Raw genomic sequence first — 19352 nt, 5'->3', positions numbered from 1 at the left:
TATGTATCAGAGGTGGAGGGAATGAGGAGGAGTGGGAGACCAAATTGGAGGTGGAAAGATGGAGTGAAAAAGATTTTGAGTGATCGGGGCCTGAACATGCAGGAGGGTGAAAGGCGTGCAAGGAATAGAGTGAATTGGAACGATGTGGTATACCGGGGTCGACGTGCTGTCAATGGATTGAACCAGGGCATGTGAAGCGTCTGGGGTAAACCATGCAAAGTGTGTGGGGCCTGGATGTGGAAAGGGAGCTGTGGTTTCGGTGCATTATTACATGACAGCTAGAGACTGAGTGTGAACGAATGGGGCCTTTGGTGTTTTTCCTAGTGCTACCTCGCACACATGAGGGGGGAGGGGGTTGTTATTCCATGTGTGGCGAGGTGGCGATGGGAACAAATAAAGGCAGACAGTATGAATTATGTACACGTGTATATATGTATATGTCTGTGTGTGTAATATATATGTGTACAGTGAGATGTATAGGTATGTATATTGTGCGTGTGTGGACATGTATGTATATACATGTGTATGTGGGCAGGTTTGGCCATTCTTTCGTGTGTTTCCTTGTGCTACTTCGCTAACGCGGGAGACAGCGATAAAGCAAAAAAAAATAAAAAAAAAATAAAATGTATATGTGAGTATATGGTCATTTATGTATATATATGTGTATATGAGTGGTTGGGCCATTCTTTCGTCTGTTTTTCTGGAGCTAGCTCGCTGACATGGGAAACAGTAACTATGTATAATATATAAAATCTAAGTAGGGGGTTAATCTTGTTATGGACAACATGATGTTGGGGTATCTGCAACGGTCTTATAAGAATAGGTAGGCTACAAAAGACGTGAATGAGCCAGTTTTTGCAGCCAAAACATATCTAGTGGCAAACTGCAAACAAAAACTCCAGAAGCTGGTAGCAAGGTATGGATGAGTGTGTGACCAGAAGAAAGTCATGAATAAATGTGGATAAAAGTACAGTAATCATCACAATGCAATAGTCAGTAACAATCCAGAAAAGAGAAAGTCCATAAACAAATGAGGCTAATCTACTGATATTACACTTAACACTGTCACAGCACTGCAAAAGGTACCCACCGAGTGACATCTCGACCAGCAATGTCCACCCTCATGATGGAATGAGGCATAGCAAAACCCTCATAAATAGGAACAGCATGCGTTACTCCATCACCTGAGTCTAAAACCACACCAGTGGTTCTTCCTGTTGCATACCTAAAGATGGAATAAATAATCTATCACTACATTGCATGTTAATTACAGAAAACAGATTCCATTATCTGACTTCTTTCAATAAAATAAAAAAATTATGAACATTCTAAATTGTTGAACTGAAGTGACAAGTAAGATACTCACAAACTTAAGACTGCTTGCATTGAAACAAACAAAGCAGGGACGTTGAATGTTTCAAAAAATATTTCGGCTGCTTTTTCTCTATTTTTTCGGGGATTAAGGGGGGCTTCTGTAAGTAATACTGGATGCTGAAATAGATCAATATATAAATATACATATGTTTACATACCAAATGAGAAATACATCTTTTCAACTTTTGATGGAAACTATTTATACTTCAGCTTTACATAAGAAAATAACAACAGTGCTCCAATCAGCTTATGAGCCACCTCATCTATTAATAATGGAATGAAATACATATCCTTACCTCTTCAGCAAATGTTTGAAGTTGGTCTTTACTATAAATATATTGCCAAATACGTTCCATGTCATTCCAGTCTGTTACAATTCCATGTTCCATTGGGTATCTATAGGAAAGAACAGGAATATCATTTATCATATACTTGATCGCTGTTTCCTGCGTAGCAAGGTAGCGCCAGGAAACAGATGAAGAATGGCCCATCCACTCATATACACGCATACATACATAAATGATCATACATGCACATATACATGCATATACATATACACATATACATATATACACATTTATCTACTTATATCATGCTTTGCCGCTGTCTCCTGTGTTAGCAAGGTAGTGCAAGGAAACATACAAAAGAATGGCCCAACCCACCCACATACACATGTATATACATAAACACCCACACACGCACATATACATACCTATACATTTCAACGTATACATACATATACATATATACACATGTGGAAGTCGAGAACATTATCTCGGAAAGCAAAAATGGGTATGTTTGAAGGAATAGTGGTTCCAACAATGTTGTATGGTTGCGAGGCGTGGGCTACGGATAGAGTTGTGCGCAGGAGGATGGATGTGCTGGAAATGAGATGTTTGAGGACAATGTGTGGTGTGAGGTGGTTTGATCGAGTGAGTAACGTAAGGGTAAGAGAGATGTCTGGAAATAAAAAGAGCGTGGTTGAGAGAGCAGAAGAGGGTGTTTTGAAGTGGTTTGGGCACATGGAGAGAATGAGTGAGGAAAGATTGACCAAGAGGATATATGTGTTGGAGGTGGAGGGAACGAGGAGAAGAGGGAGACCAAATTGGAGGTGGAAAGATGGAGTGAAAAAGATTTTGTGTGATCGGGGCCTGAACATGCAGGAGGGTGAAAGGAGGGCAAGGAATAGAGTGAATTGGAGCGATGTGGTATACCGGGGTTGATGTGCTGTCAGTGGATTGAATCAAGGCATGTGAAGCGTCTGGGGTAAACCATGGAAAGCTGTGTAGGTATGTATATTTGCGTGTGTGGACGTATGTATATACATGTGTATGGGGGGGGGGTGGGCCATTTCTTTCGTCTGTTTCCTTGCGCTACCTCGCAAACGTGGGAAACAGCGACAAAGTATAATAAAAAATATAAAATAACATGTACATATTCATACATGCTGCCTTCATCCATACCTCGCTCCCCCCATGCATACACGAGGTAGTGCTAGGAAAAGACAACAAAGGCAACATTCGTTCACACTCAGTCTCTAGCTGTCATGTGTAATGCACCGAAACCACAGCTCCCTTTCCACGTCCAGGCCCCACAAAACTTTCCATGGTTTACCCTAGACGCTTCACATGCCCTGGCTTAATCCACTGACAGCACATTGACCCCGGTATACCACATCATTCCAATTCACTCTATTCCTTGCACGCCTTTCACTCTCCTGTATGTTCAGGCCCTGATCGCTCAAAATCATTTTCACTCCTTCCTTCCACCTCCAATTTGGTCTCCCACTTCTTGTTCCCCCCACCTCTGACACATAATCCTCTTTGTCAATCTTTCCTCATTCATTCTCTTCATGTGACCAAACCATTTCAGTAAACCCTCTTCTGCTCTCTCAACCACATATCTCTCTTACCCTTTCATTACTTACTGGATCAAACCACCTCACATCACATATTGTCCTCAAACATCTCATTTCCAACACATCCACCCTCCTCCACACAACCCTATCAATAGCACATGTCATCCAACCATATAAAATTGCTGGAGCCACTATTCCTTCAAACATACCCATTGTTGCTCTCCGAGATAACGTTCTCACCTTCCACACATTTTTCAATGCTCCCAGAATGTTCACCCACCCACCGTGTGACTCGCTTCCATTTCCATGGTTCCATCTGCTGCAAATCCACTCCCAGATATCTAAAACACTTCCCTTCATCCAGTTTTTCTCCATTCAAACTTACCTCCCAATCAACTTGTCCCTCAACGCTACTGAACCTCATAACCTTGCTCTTATTCACATTTACTCTCAGCTTTCTTCTTTCACACACTTTACAAAACTCAGTCACCAACTTCTGCAGTTTCTCACATAAATCAGCCACCAGCACTGTATCATCAGCAAACAACAACTGACTCACTTCCCAAGCCATCTCATCCACAAGAGACTGCATACTTGCCCCTCTCTCCAAAACTCTTGCGTTCACCTCCTAACAACTCCATCCATAAACAAATTAAACAACCATGGTGACATCACACACCCATGCTGCAAACTGACATTCACTGGGAACCAATCACTTTCCTCTCTTCCTACTCGTACACATGCTTTACATACTTGATAAAAGCTTTTCACTGCTTCTAGCAACTTACCTCCCACACCATATACTCTTAATACCTTCCACAGAGCATCTCTATCAACTCTATCATATGCCTTCTCCAGATCCATAAATGCTACATACAAATCCATCTGTTTTTCTAAGTACTTCTCACATACATTCTTCAAAGCAAACACCTGATCCACACATCCTCTACAACTTCTGAAACCACACTGCTCTTCCCCAATCTGCTGCTCTGTACATGCCTTCACCCTCTCAATCAATACCCCCCCATATAATTTACCAGGAATACTCAACAAACTTATACCTCTGTAATTTGAGCACTCACTTTTATCCCCTTTGCCTTTGTACACTGGCACTATGCAAGCATTCCACCAATCCTCAGGTACCTCACCATGAGCCATACATACATTAAGTAACCTTACCAACCAGTCAACAATACAGTCATACCTTTTTTAACAAATTCCACTGCAATACCATCCAAACCCGCTCCCTTGCCAGCTTTCATATATATTCATGTGTGTAAAATGATGGTATTCACTCACTTTCATTCTCTAACTCACTCACTTTCATTCTCTAGCTATCATGTAATACACCAAAACCACAGCTCACTATCCACAACCAGGCCCCATAGACCTTTCCATGGTTTATCCCAGCTGTTTTACATACCCTGGCTTAGTCCACTGTATACCATAGCATTCCAATTCACTTCATCCCAAGCACATCTTTCAAACTCCAACATGCATAGGCCCCAATCACTCAAAATATTTTTCACTCCATCCTTCCATCCTCAGTTCAATCTAACCCTTCTTGTTTCCTCCACTTCTGATACGTTTATCCTCTTTGTTAACCTCTCCTTATGCATTCTCTTCATGCATCCAAACCAATTCAGCACACCCTCTTCACTTCCCTCAACCAAACTCTTTTCATTATCACACCTTTCTCTTATCCTTTTATTACATAATCAAACCACCTCACACACCAGATAATGCTGTCAAACATTTCATTTCAATCACTTCCAACCTCATATTCTTACTTTATGCAGATAATTATTTCATATATAATTTGATTTCATAAAGTCAAAGCAGTTATGGTAAATACCATAAAATATAATATCATACATTTTACACATGCAGGAGGGTGAAAGGAGGGCAAGGAATAGAGTGAATTGGATCGATGTGGTATACCGGGGTTGACGTGCTGTCAGTGGATTGAATCAGGGCATGTGAAGCGTCTGGGGTAAACCATGGAAAGCTGTGTAGGTATGTATATTTGCGAGTGTGGACGTATGTATATACATGTGTATGGGGGTGGGTTGGCCCATTTCTTTTGTCTGTTTCCTTGCGCTACCTCGCAAATGCGGGAGACAGCGAAAAAAAAAAAAATTACACTATAAAAAATGGAGAGATCTACTGGCTGGCACATAAAGGGAGGATACTGCTCCTTTCCTCTCTCTTTGGGTATATTCTAGCTCCTTACTTCTATTACCCATGGATTACATAAAGAGACTGAAAGACAACTGCTATTTCATTTCTACCATCAATGCAAGTTCACTAAGGACACTTCCCCCTTCTTATGAAATGCAGCTAAAATTACCGTCACTAATTTCTCTGCATCTCTCATTACATTCTCCTTCACTTTCCTCAACAACTGATAGGTATATGATGTTGCTCCTAAAAACCTGGATCATACAGCAAACTGCATATTTTCCATACAGTCCCCATGTTCACACCACCTTCAAGTGGACAGGCATGCACTGAAAATAGCAGTAGTAGGGCACTGAACAAAGCATAAGTTTATCCCACACCTTAAAGATGGAAGAGACTTCTACAGGTTATTAATGGTACTGTAAGCCAGCTTGGGTATCTAAAAGACATAGGAAAAGTTAGAACATCACATGATGTCAGCCATGGTTTCTTAAAAGAACATCACTTGATGTCAGTTCCATTTTAAAGGCCATTTGAGTAAAGAGTAATGAAATGGTAAATGGTAACCAGAAAATAATCAGGAATTCACCTAATTGATAAGAGGCCACGGTGTTCTTCTGCTTTCGGCCCAACAAACAGATCCCCCTCGAGAGCTCCAGCCATTACACGAACATGTTTGGGTCTGCCAATGCTGAAAAGTCAAAAGTATTTGATATCTGATGAACTTTACATTCAACAACTTTACATAAATTGCAACAGCAGAAAATTAAAAGATAAAATCTCAATATAATACCAAATACCAATGGTAATTGGTGAATTTAATATTCATCAAACTAAAACATCATTAAGCCAATCATGCATACATTTTTCAGAAAAAATTGTTGCAACATTCATTTCTAAGCTATGATACCTCAGCAAACTTTGTCATGCAACTTCTTTCCTACAATTACTATTTCATCATAAATTTATTCACAAAACCATGTTAAAGTATTTCCCCTATCATACCCAAAAGTTTATGTAAAACAGAAACATTCACAAAAGTACAATTTCTCTAACCATTCTAAAAAGCCTCAAATTACATAACTTCAAGCAGTGAAATTTTGATCTAACACCACTTTAGAATTGGATAACATCTAATTGACTCACAACACTGCTTCAACTTGCTCATGATTGGAAAAAAAAAATTTTAATAATAAAGTAAATCACCATAAAATGAGGTACCTGTGAACTTATCATGCACATTTCAATTAAGCTGCAGCAAAATATCATTCGTGTCCTAATCACTCAGAAAAAAGTTCATTTAAGTGCTGCCTCATTATTTACTGCATCCACAGTAAGTATCAGCATTTCAGTATGTCTGGAATTATTGTTAGACACTTAGGGGAGGAGTACAAAACACAAGACTATCACTTTTGAAGTTATTATCAAATGGGCTTCAATGGTTTGTCTTAAGTTGGATTCAAGTTGCAAAAGATGTCTTGGAACATACCACCATCAAAAGTTCAGGCCTCCTTGCTAAAATATATTCTTGAAACCTATCTTACAAAATCAGAAATACCAAATATAGTAACTGAAATATGCATCATATATACAGTATCATTCAAATAAAACAAAATGTTTTAAATGCTTACTAATTTGGGAAGTGGCATTTTGGAGTTTGGTCACCTGCAAAGCCAGCTTTTATTACACCTGAACCCTGAAAAAAGCAAGCATATCCTGTAAACCAGTTCTACTTAAACAACCAAGGAACTGCACTAAAAAAAAAACTATAACATCCAGACTCCTTTGAGAATACAAAATTTACAGGGATACATCGTATCCCTTTAAATTAACATGAAGTTGTTTAATTCTCATCACCCATCTAATTATTCATTTTTCATGGAAAACAATTCCTATGCAAAAGAAAGGCAATGTTGAATTAATGCAAAAGATATATTGGAACATACCTGGAATAGGATATATGATTCCAGAAAATCATCTAAGAAAATAACACTAGAGAAAAGAAATAAGAATGGGGGACCTTACTTGAGACAATTTTTCAGAGAAAATACATCATCACATCATAATGTTTGATGACTTCTAAACATACATACATACAATAAAGAAAAATAATCTATTGATAACATAAGTTTCATTAGCTAACTGATTCTTCCACATTATATGTGTATTTCAAAGACTGTTCAGCAATTCTCTAGAATTTAAGTGTTCATCAAAGTTTGGGGATACCACACTAGCTTTGCAGAACCATCGAAGTTTGGGGATACCACACCAGCTTTGCAGAACAAATCCACTCAATATTCAAAGCCAATAACAATGCAAAGCTAAACTGGAAAGCTTTCCTAAATAATAATAAAATGCGAGTATCAAAACATTTAGTATACGAAAATCCTTACAGTGTAATTTCCCTAAGCAGTTTTTGATGTATTATTGTTACATTAGGTCAAAATTAGTTAATCACTTACGTTTATAACTATTTTTACATTCTTAATTTCAAACAGTTCAGAGCTCTACCACTTTTGAAGATATAACAACTAAAGATTGAAAAACTTAAATGAAACTAGAAACTACATTTTTAGAGATGATTTGAATGAACTGTCGTCAATGTTTTTTTTTTTTTTTTACCGATAACAAATACGCAATGTGTAACACAACTTACGGCATGGTCATATATGTTCAAAGAACACAACTCGGAAAATTCGTCAGCAAGGAAATCAAATTAAAAGCGAAAATTAAAAGCACATACCACGAAGACAGGGCTATACAAAATTCCTAACCTCTGCCATTTGGATAACAAACCCTAAACCTTTAAGTTGGTTTCAATATACAGTACTAACATCATGTCCTTGTTCTTGAACATTAAATAATTTCATTAACTCCAAGACGTTGACCCAGCTGTTGGTAATTTCTCTAGAATCAGCAGAGAAACAACCTGCATGACTCATCGCCAAACATCATTTGACAGGCGCGCCCGGCCGCCCACCTCAACCATCTACGAGTTCCTACACCAATACACAGGAATAATGTTGTAGTTCACAGCTTCTACCACACACTTACGTTATCTATGACGACAGGCTGGTTAACTAAAACTTCATACGGTTCCATTCTGATGGAGATTACAGATATGGGCGGGTGGCCCTAGCTTGACGATGTTTTGCAAGCTTCTCTTCTCCACCACCAGAGGGATCATGGTCTGCTATATGATGGGTACATAACTTTACGCTATTTTATTATGAAAAGATTATATATATACAGCAAAAATTATTGTAGTGTTGATAAATCTATTACGAAGTTACTGCTATATATTTGTCAATAGATTTCCATCCCAAAGTTTCCTGCCAAAGATACATACGATTATGTGCATATCAAAGCTCTACCATTTGATTCAAAGTAAAATTTGACTCTGAAAGTTACGAAATACTAGATTATACATCTGGAAAGTTTTTTTCATTCAATTGTCTGTATGTGACACAAAAAGAATGGAGAGCGGAGTGGTAAGAAGTAAATCAAAAGATGCAACACCTATACATCCAATCTTTCAAAGTGTAAACAGACCAATGAAGACTAGATACACGTGAATTTTTGCAGTGCATTTACACGTGTACTGTACCGAAATGGATGGAGAAAGCATAATATTTACTCCTTACCGAGCGTTAGGCTTGGTAAGCACTGGCATTCCACATGTGGTAAGATACATTGAGCGCCTAAAGAAAACCATGATTGTGACTGTTGTCGGAAATTCCTTCCATACATATGGGGCAGAGAAGTTGGGCCTGATGCGCGTTAGTACCCCTCACAAGAGTCCTATCGTTGCCCTCTCTGCTGATACGTCCCATGTTTACACTTCAAGTGACAACGTTATATATGCTTGGTGGCGTGATAACGATTTAAGGCATAAATTTGTTGCACATCAAGCAAATGTCCATATTATGCTTCCATTTGGACCACATTTAATTGCAGTGGATAAGCTGAACAAACTTATTGTTTGGGATATCAATACAGAATCCCTGTACATGGAAATGGAATTCCAGCCCAAGTCATTTGAAATAACAGCCATAGTACACCCAGCAACTTACCTTAATAAGATATTAATAGGTAGCAGACAAGGAAAGATGCAGTTGTGGAACTTAAAAACCAGCAAACTCCTCCATATTTTCAGGGGCTGGGACTGTGGTGTATATGTATTTGAACAAGCTCCAGCTCTTGATGTGATTGCTGTAGGTTTAGAAGATGGGAGAATCATTCTTCACAATATCAAGTTTGATGAAACTGTGGTGGATTTCAGGCAGGATTGGGGTAGAGTGACAGGAATAAGTTTTCGAACAGATGGATTTCCAGTGATGGTGACAGCCAGTGAAATTGGACATGTTGCACTATGGGATTTAAAAGAGAGATGTCTAGTGACACAGCTTCGTGATGCTCATAGTGGACCTGTATCTGGTATCACATGTTTGCCAAATGAGCCCTTGATGGTCACTTCATCATCAGACAACTCTCTCAAGATGTGGATATTTGATCTTCCAGATGGGGGAGCAAGGATGTTGAAGTCATGTGAAGGTCATTCAGCTCCTCCATTATTTGCAAGGTTCTATGGAAGCCTAGGAAATTCCATTCTTAGTGCTGGTGAAGATTCTTCAATGAGAGTCTTTTCTACAATGACAGACGCCTTGAACAAGAGTTTAGGAAAAGCTGCAAGCAACAGAAAAGCTAAGAAGAAAACATCCAGAAGAATAATGCCAGCAATTACACGTTTCACATCAGAAACATCAAAGGAGAAGGCCTGGGATAATGCTGTTGCTTTGCATCGAGGTAAAACTTTTGTGACAACTTGGTCTGTAGAATTGCTTAATATGGGGAAGCATGTACTTAATCATAAACGTTTTCAAGAAAAACAATTTAATGGCTGTTTTGCAACATGTTTAGACTTAACAGTCTGTGGAAACTTTGTAGTGATAGGGTATGACTCTGGTCACATAGACAAGTATAATATCCAGTCTGGAATTCATAGAGGGACTTATGGAACTCCAATTGCTCATGATGGTGGTGTTAGAGATCTAGTAACAGATGGACTAAACCAGTATGTGGTGTCTGGAGGACAGGAAGAAGAACTGAAATGGTGGAGAATGAAGGACCAACATTTTATAAAAAAACTGAAAATGGATGAAGGCATTTCAAAAATGGCCCTCCATAGGGATTCTGGACTTCTAGGGGTTGCTCTTGAAGACTGGAGTATTCAGATTGTAGATGTTGATACTAAAAGCCTTGTAAGGAAATTCTATGGACATGGTAACCAAGTAACAGATATTACATTTAGCCCAGACTCTAGGTGGCTTATTAGTTCATCTCTTGACAAGACAATTAGAACATGGGACATACCATCCAGTTCTTGTGTTGACTGTTTTTCTGTACCCATTTTACCTACTTCATTAACTATGTCTCCTGTTGGTGACTTTTTAGCTACCACTCATGTAGATCATCTTGGTATATATCTCTGGTCAAATAAGGCATGTTATCATCACCTTTCCCTTCGTTCCCTGCCTCAGAATTTCCAAGTGGCAACCATTGCATTACCTTCATCAGCTTCTAGTATGATGCAGCTGGTACCTAAAGCAGAAGAAGAGATTCTCAAAACAGGATGTACAAACAATATTGATGATGAGTACAAATCTCCTCAACAAATTTCTGAAGAACTTGTTACACTAGCACTTTTACCAACATCAAGGTGGCTGAATCTGCTAAGCTTAGATGTCATTAAAAAGAGGAACAAACCAATAGAACCTCCTAAGTTAACAAAATCAGCCCCTTTCTTTTTGCCAACTGTTCCTGGTTTAGAATTCAAGTTTGCATTAAATGAAGAAAAGAAGGAGGATGATTCCAAAGTCAAGTCTGTTGTATCCTTTGAAGTATTGACTGCTTTTGGGAAAAAGTTGAAAGCTGGAGACCTTGAAGATGCACTGAGGATGCTGATGGATATGGGACCCTCGGCCATTGAAGTAGAAGTTCGTAGCCTTGATCCAGATGTTGGTGGATCAGAGGAAGTTCTCTTAAAGTTCTTAGAAATGATAAAGTTAGCTATAGACAAGCAGTGTCATTTTGAAGCAATTCAAGGCTATCTGGGACTATTTCTTAAGCTTCATGCTGATTTTGTTATGCAGAATTCAAATGTTCATGAAATGTGTGAAAAATTAGCTGGTGCCCACAACATATCTTGGCATGATTTACGTAACACTATGAACCAGACTCTGTGTCTTATTTCATATTTTAAGAATGCTGCTTTGGTTAATTACTGACTTTTAGCTTAAGGAACTGAAAATGTAAATATCTCTTATACTGTACAGGGAGAGCTTTTACACTCGCGAGGCTCCATCTCGTGAACACTGTAATCATGTGATGTGAACTGCATGCATTGAAAATGACACCTATGTGAGTAAATCTTGTAACTGATACATTTTCTTTCTTTTACATTTATTAATTTTAAATGAAAATTTATCATTTTTAGTTGAATTTCTCATTGAATGATTTATCTTCACCTAATGGCATTGAAGAAACTTGGGAACTATAACAGCCTCTATATAAACATTGTACTCTGAGGCTTGACTGTAGACAGTAGGTACTGCTGTTACATTATTCATGATAGCTAGAGAATGGATATGAGTAAATGCAGCTATTGTTCATTTTTTCCTGATACTAACTTACCACGGGGGCAGAGGCAATTTGGTATTGAAAAAACAAATATTACATTTGTTCCTTTCTAGAAGTAAAAAATGATGGATATTGAGGTATTGATATGTTTATCCAAAATAATTCACAACTGTGTTGGTAATGTATTCATACCTTTTCATAACACCAGATAAATATTTTCCCTACCCTATTAGAAAAACATGATGTAAAGTAAAATGTATGCATTTTACATTCTTAAATTCCTTTACGAAATAAGGCCTACCTTCACTGCAACAGAAGGAAACCACAAGTAATACACTAACATCAAAGTTCTTTTACTTAACACTTCAGTGCAACCAATGCAGTCATATTTCTCAATTATTTCAATATGTACTGCATATGATTTAATCACTTATGTTTGAAAAAGCTTCATATCTACTGCAAGTTTTCAATTCAGTATTACTGCCATTTGGATAAATTAGTCATAAATACAAATGGATGGGGTTGTTAGGGAGGTGAATGCAAGAGTTTTGGAAAGAGGGGCAAGTATGAAGTCTGTTGGGGATGAGAGAGCTTGGGAAGTGAGTCAGTTGTTGTTCGCTGATGATACAGCGCTGGTGGATGATTCATGTGAGAAACTGCAGAAGCTGGTGACTGAGTTTGGTAAAGTGTGTGAAAGAAGAAAGTTAAGAGTAAATGTGAATAAGAGCAAGGTTATTAGGTACAGTAGGGTTGAGGGTCAAGTCAATTGGGAGGTGAGTTTGAATGGAGAAAAACTGGAGGAAGTGAAGTGTTTTAGATATCTGGGAGTGGATCTGGCAGCGGATGGAACCATGGAAGCGGAAGTGGATCATAGGGTGGGGGAGGGGGCGAAAATTCTGGGAGCCTTGAAGAATGTGTGGAAGTCGAGAACATTATCTTGGAAAGCAAAAATGGGTATGTTTGAAGGAATAGTGGTTCCAACAATGTTGTATGGTTGCGAGGCGTGGGCTATGGATAGAGTTGTGCGCAGGAGGATGGATGTGCTGGAAATGAGATGTTTGAGGACAATGTGTGGTGTGAGGTGGTTTGATCGAGTAAGTAACGTAAGGGTAAGAGAGATGTGTGGAAATAAAAAGAGCGTGGTTGAGAGAGCAGAAGAGGGTGTTTTGAAATGGTTTGGGCACATGGAGAGAATGAGTGAGGAAAGATTGACCAAGAGGATATATGTGTCGGAGGTGGAGGGAACGAGGAGAAGAGGGAGACCAAATTGGAGGTGGAAAGATGGAGTGAAAAAGATTTTGTGTAATCGGGGCCTGAACATGCAGGAGGGTGAAAGGAGGGCAAGGAATAGAGTGAATTGGAGCGATGTGGTATACCGGGATTGACATGCTGTCAGTGGATTGAATCGGGGCATGTGAAGCGTCTGGGGTAAACCATGGAAAGCTGTGTAGGTATGTATATTTGCGTGTGTGGACGTATGTATATACATGTGTATGGGGGTGGGTTGGGCCATTTCTTTCGTCTGTTTCCTTGCGCTACCTCGCAAACGCGGGAGACAGCGACAAAGCAAAAAAAAAATACAAATCCCACACTCAGTAAATGAAAAATAAAGAGTTCATGAAACATCAGTTAATTTTGATTTTTATTTAATGCTGAAGGTAATCCTTAATGATGTGAGACTTTCTTAGTCACACTCAGTACTCATCAATTGTTGGTTTTTACAAACATCAGATACTCTATATGTAAAATGGGTTCTTTATGGAGGTACAGTGGGGTAAAACCTTTACGTTGAGTTTCTAGCATCTTTGCTGTGGTGCTGCCTCATCAACAACTAACTTTACAATACTCACAGGCAGCAGTGCACTTTTCTTTGCACATACAAGTACTGCAACTGGTTTGAAAAACATCTGGATTGCACACTACTTTTGATAACAAGTCATCATAGACAAGCTTTGTATTCTCAGTGCACTGTCTGAAAGCTGATGAATCTGTACCTGATAGATACTCAGCAAAAGTAAACACATTTTGTAATTTTATCGATGGAAGATACTGAGGTAACCATTTTTCTGTTCATCATCTTCACTGCATTCCTGTTTCACTTCTGTCATAGGGGAACAGACTGCAATTATAGTTTTATTTTCAATTATTTCAATTCTTGCACACTGTAACTGATATTTCCTGTAAAAAGTTCCTAATTGTTCCTCCAGGTCACCAACATCTCATCAGTTAATGGTTTAACATCAGCATCCAGCACATGGTACTTGCTAAACACCTTTTTGAATCATTTACCATGGTGTACTATTTTTTTGACCTGATGGCTCATGTTTGATGTCAGCAGAGATATTTTTATGTGAAAGTTCACCTTAAGATTTATCACAACTGACAAAAAAAAATTTCTCTGGATCACTTTATTTGCTTTACTAACCTTATTTTATCAAATGGAATACTTAACATGATATATTGAAAGTCTGTAAAGTTATTTTTACTTGACTGATCATCATGCTCAACAAACTTTTTTAAAACTGATGCTTTATTACAGTCTACCAGCATCTTTTTATGTAACAGCTTTCCTGATGGTTTACCATAAAAGTTGGTTGACATTTTTGTTTTGTTTGCTGAATGGTTTACCATGAATGTCTTCCAACATACCTTTATATGATGAACCAACTGAAGCTTTACTGAAGAACATATTGTAGAAGACCCTGAAAAAAAAGGCATAAATTACATATTAGGTTCATAATGTGTGTACACTTTAGGCAAATGAGCATATTACTTTACTTTTACTTGATTGCCAAGCTGTTGAGATATCAGTTTTGAGGTAAAATTTTCTTTTGTGATATATTTTTCCAGTCCAAGATGAGATCAACTAGACAGTGCAACAACTGTCTTTTAACCATATATTCCTGTAGCCCCACACAATTAGGAACGAAGCCCAGCTTTGAACATTACAGTGACCTTCAAATCATCTCAAATGACTTGATAGCAGTCTCTCTCACTACTAACATTATAAACAAAACTTTTCCACAACTTCAAAAACATACTTCTATCTACTCTCACACAACTCAAATTAAATCATCTATGATGAAAAATGTGGTGGTATATCTTTGTTAAATCACAAATCTGTCACTACTCTAGAGTCCTCCCTCTGCACAAATCAAGACAGGTCTACCATGATGGTTTTCAAAACTGATAGTGATACAAGCTTTCACCCAGAGACCATCTCTTGCTTTAAAAAAATAGTAGAAAGGCTCTGGCCTTAAGCATTTCATTTCCAACACAACTATCATCTTCCATGGCCCAAGCTTCTTATCCTTATGCCACTATTGTGACAACTAAGCTACCAAATATACCTATTTTTGCCCTCACAGACAAAGACTTCTCTTTCCATACAGTTCTCAGTGCACCCAGGACTTATCCCCCTCACCCATCCTCTGGTTATATCAGTTTCCACGGTTCCATCGGTTGCTATGTCCACTCCCAGGTATCTAAAACACTCCACTTCCTCCAGGTTTTTCTATTCAAGCTGACATAGCAACCAACTTGTCTCTCTCCCCTCCTAAACCTTATAACCTTTTGTATACATTAACTCTCAATTTTCTCCTTTCCCAAACTCAGACAGCAGATTCTGCAGTTTTCCACTTAAGTCTGCCAGCAACAAACAGCAACTGACTTACTTTCCAGCACACCACCCACAACAGACTACAAACCTGCCTCTCTTTATGACCCTCACATTTACCTCACTCACCACTCCATCCACAGACCAGCCTTCACCTAAAGCCACTTACCCTTCTATCTTCCTACACACACACACACACACACACACACACACACACACACACACACCTTACTCTCTTGAAAAAAATTCCAAACTGTTTCTGTTAGCTTTCTTCTCATATGGCATCTCTATCAACTCAATCATACACTTTCTCCAGATTCTTTAAGGATATCTCAGATTCTTGAAAGCAAATACCTGATTAACACATCCTCCACCACAACTGAAACCACACTGTTCCTCCCCATTTGATGCTCTGTGCATATCACCACCTTCTTAATCACCACTCTCTCTCACAACTTACTTGGCATTCTGAACAAACTTTTCTTCCATATTTGATTGCCTTTTCCCACACTAGTGTGGTAGTGCCAGGAACAGACTAAGAAAGGCTGTGTCCACTTGCATCCATTATCTAGCTGTTACGTGTAATTTATAGAAACCACAGCAACTCAACAAATTTACGCCTCTTTAATTTGAACATTTACTTTTGTCCCCTTTGCCTTTGTATAATGGCACTATACTGGCATTTTGCCAATCCTCAGGCACCCCACCCTAAGACATACATACACTAAAAATTCTAACTAACAAAGCAACAAAACACTTACATAGTTTCTTAAAAAAGATTCAACTGCAATCCCATACACTCCAGCCACTCTGCCACACTTAATTTTAAGCAAAGCTTTCACCACCTCATCTCTTCACCAACCCATTTACCACGAGTATCTCTTCATATACCTCCACAGCTCAAACACCCTACATCTCCCAACCTACCATCTAATACTTTCAAAAACCCTTCAAAATACTCGCATCTGCTCTTCACCTCTTTGCGTTACTTCTTCCCCATCTACTGTCATCACTTGTGTTCCCATTTGTTCTCTTGCTCTCATAACTCAACTCCCTCCAAAATATTTTTTTCTAAAGTTTGCTGATATTCTCTCACCCAACTCTCAACTGCTCTCTCAGCCCGTGTACCTTCCTCTTGACCTCGTCACTTCCTCTTACACATTTTCCATTCATACATGCTCCTTTCCTGTTGATAATGCCAATTAAGATTATTATCATTATCCTACTGACTACTACCATCTAATGTGTCCACCTATAAGATTATCATCATTATTATCATTATCCTACTGACTACTACCATCTAATGTGTCCACCTATAAGATTATCATCATTATTATCATTATCCTACTGACTACTACCATCTAATGTGTCCACCTATAAGATTATCATCATTATTATCATTATCCTACTGACTACTACCATCTAATGTGTCCACCTAATGTTCAGCTAGTGCAGTGTTTTCAGAAGCTCCTACCAAATGTTCCTACTGACTATTTCCATCTAATGTATCTATCTAATGTTCCTGAGTCTTGTTCCAACCTATTACTTCTAACTAACACTCCCACCTAATCTTCATACCTACTACTTCTACCCAGTGTTTCTACCTAATATTCCTGACTAACGTTCCTATTTACTACTTTTATGTATTGCTCCTCCCAAGGAGAGTTTTTAAGTTTATGGACAGAATGTCAGCAGTCAATGTGTGGGTGAGGCAGAAAGAAAAGACAGCTACCTGGGTGAGAAGAGTGCAACTTGACAACCCCTGAGGTTCTGGCTCACTATGCAGCCACCACTAATCCTCCCGATAACCAGAAGGGTAGGTAATATACCTCCCTGGTTTGCAACTGCATTCCAACCAGTTTACAAAATATCATAAAACAATCATTTATGAAATTAGTCCTGAGAGGACAAGAGCTAAGGAAGGAGTAGCACTACTCCTGAAGCAGGAGTTATGGGAATATGTGACATAGTGTAAGGAAATAAATTCTAGACTGATTTGGCAAAACTGAAAGTGGATAGAGAGAGATGGGTGATTATTGGTGCTTATGCACATGATCATGAAAGAAAAATCATGAGAGACAAGTGTTTTGGGAGTAGCTGAGTGAGTAAGTTAGCAGCTTTGATGCACGAGACCAGGTTATAGTGATGAGTGATTTAAATGTGAAGATAAGTAATGTGGCAGTTGAGGGTATAATTGGTGTTTATAGGGTGTTCAGAGTTGTAAATGGAAATGAAGAGCTTGTGGATTTGAATGCTGAAAAAAGACTGGTGATTGGGAATACCTGGTTTAAAAAGAGAGATATACAAAAGTATACGTACGTGAGTAGGGAAGATGGTCAAAGGGCATAATTGGATTACATGCTAATTGATAGGCATGCAAAAGGGAGACTTTTGGATGTTACTGTGATGAGGGAGCAGCTGGAGGGATGTCTGATCATTATCGTGTGGAGGCGGAGATGAAGATTTGTAGAGGTTTTCAAAAAAAGAAAAATGTTGGGAAGAGAGTAGTGAGAGTAAGTGAGCTAGGAAAGAAGACTTCTGTGAGGAAGTACCAGGAGAGATTGAGTGTAGAATGGCAAAAGGTGAGAGCAAATGACATGGGAGTGGGTGAGGAATGGGATTTAGGGAAGCAGTAACGGCTTGTGCAAAAGATGCATGTGACATGAGAAAGGTGAGAGGTGGGCAGATTAGAAAGGGTAGTAAGTGGTGGGTTGAAGAAGTAAGGTTGTTAGTGAAAGAGAGAGGTGTTTTGACAATACTTGATTGGTTTGCAAGGATATTCAATGCATGAATGGATCATGGTGAAGTCCCTGAGAATTGGTGGAATGCACGCATAGTGCCACTGTACAAAGGCAAAGGGGATAAAGGTGAGTGTTCAAACAACAGAGGCATAAGTTTGTTGAGTAAAAGGCAACTAAGAGAGGTGGGAGCAGGAGGCTGGAAATCTTCCTCTCCAGTTTTTACTTTTCCAAAAGAAGAAATGGAGAAGAGGGCCAAGTGAGGATTTTCCCTCTAAGGCTCAGTTCTTCATTCTTGACACTACCATAAATTTATTTATTTTATTTTATTTATTATACTTTGTCGCTCTCTCCCACGTAAGCCAGGTAGCGCAAGGAAACAGATGATAGAATGGCCCAACCCTCCCACATACACATGTATATACATACATGTCCACACACGCACATATACATATCTATACATCTCAATGTATACATATATATACACACATAGACATAATCATATATACTCATGTACGTAATTCATACTGTCTGCCCTTATTCAGTCCCGTCGCCACCCCGCCACACATGAAATGACAACCCCCTCCCCCCGCATGTGCGCGAGGTAGTGCTAGGAAAAGACAACAAAGGCCACATTCGTTTACACTCAGTCTCTAGCTGTCATGTATAATGCACCGAAACCATAGCTCCCTTTCCACATCCAGGACCCACAAAACTTTCCATGGTTTACCCCAGACGCTTCAAATGCCCTGGTTCAATCCATTAACAGCACATCAACCTTGGTATACCACATCGTTCCAATTCACTCTATTCCTTGTATGCCTTTCACCCTCCTGCATGTTCAGGCCCCAATCACTCAAAATCTTTTTCACTCCATCTTTCCACCTCCACTTTGGTCTCCCACTTCTCGTTCCCTCCACCTCTGACACATATATCCTCTTTGTCA

The 19352-nt window shown here is 38.9% G+C and overlaps 2 protein-coding genes across 3 annotated transcripts in view; one reads left to right on the top strand and one right to left on the bottom strand.

Annotated features, from left to right (window-relative positions):
• Arp1 (Actin-related protein 1) overlaps nt 1–19352 on the bottom strand; it is a 43672-nt gene that overhangs the window by 20503 nt on the left and 3817 nt on the right. The window contains exons 2-7 of one of the 2 annotated variants that reach the window (XM_071658317.1): nt 14702–14754; nt 7045–7109; nt 6003–6104; nt 1671–1770; nt 1367–1491; nt 1091–1225 (exon numbers count right to left, since the gene is read on the bottom strand). In XM_071658317.1, coding sequence (XP_071514418.1) covers nt 1091–1225; nt 1367–1491; nt 1671–1770; nt 6003–6076 — 434 coding nt within the window. In that variant the 5' untranslated portion in view covers nt 6077–6104; nt 7045–7109; nt 14702–14754. Of the gene's footprint in view, nt 1–1090; nt 1226–1366; nt 1492–1670; nt 1771–6002; nt 6105–7044; nt 7110–8467; nt 8798–14701; nt 14755–19352 lie in introns of those variants that run through there. The other variant, XM_071658316.1, reaches the window with a different exon arrangement.
• Nucleotides 9025–11856, top strand: LOC139746777 (WD repeat-containing protein 36). Its single transcript, XM_071658312.1, has one exon. It carries the CDS (start codon nt 9025–9027, stop codon nt 11698–11700), a length of 2676 nt encoding a protein of 891 aa, XP_071514413.1. The 3' UTR covers nt 11701–11856.

Source organism: Panulirus ornatus, chromosome 66 (assembly GCF_036320965.1).
Source record: "Panulirus ornatus isolate Po-2019 chromosome 66, ASM3632096v1, whole genome shotgun sequence".
Lineage (NCBI taxonomy): Eukaryota > Metazoa > Arthropoda > Malacostraca > Decapoda > Palinuridae > Panulirus > Panulirus ornatus.
Note: the sequence above shows the minus strand (reverse complement) of the source record. Positions and strands in the feature narration are given on the sequence as shown.

Bases quoted from the DNA above. Each gene is read 5' to 3' on its own strand.
- LOC139746777 (XM_071658312.1), top strand. From the start codon at position 9,025: ATGGATGGAGAAAGCATAATATTTACTCCTTACCGAGCGTTAGGCTTG.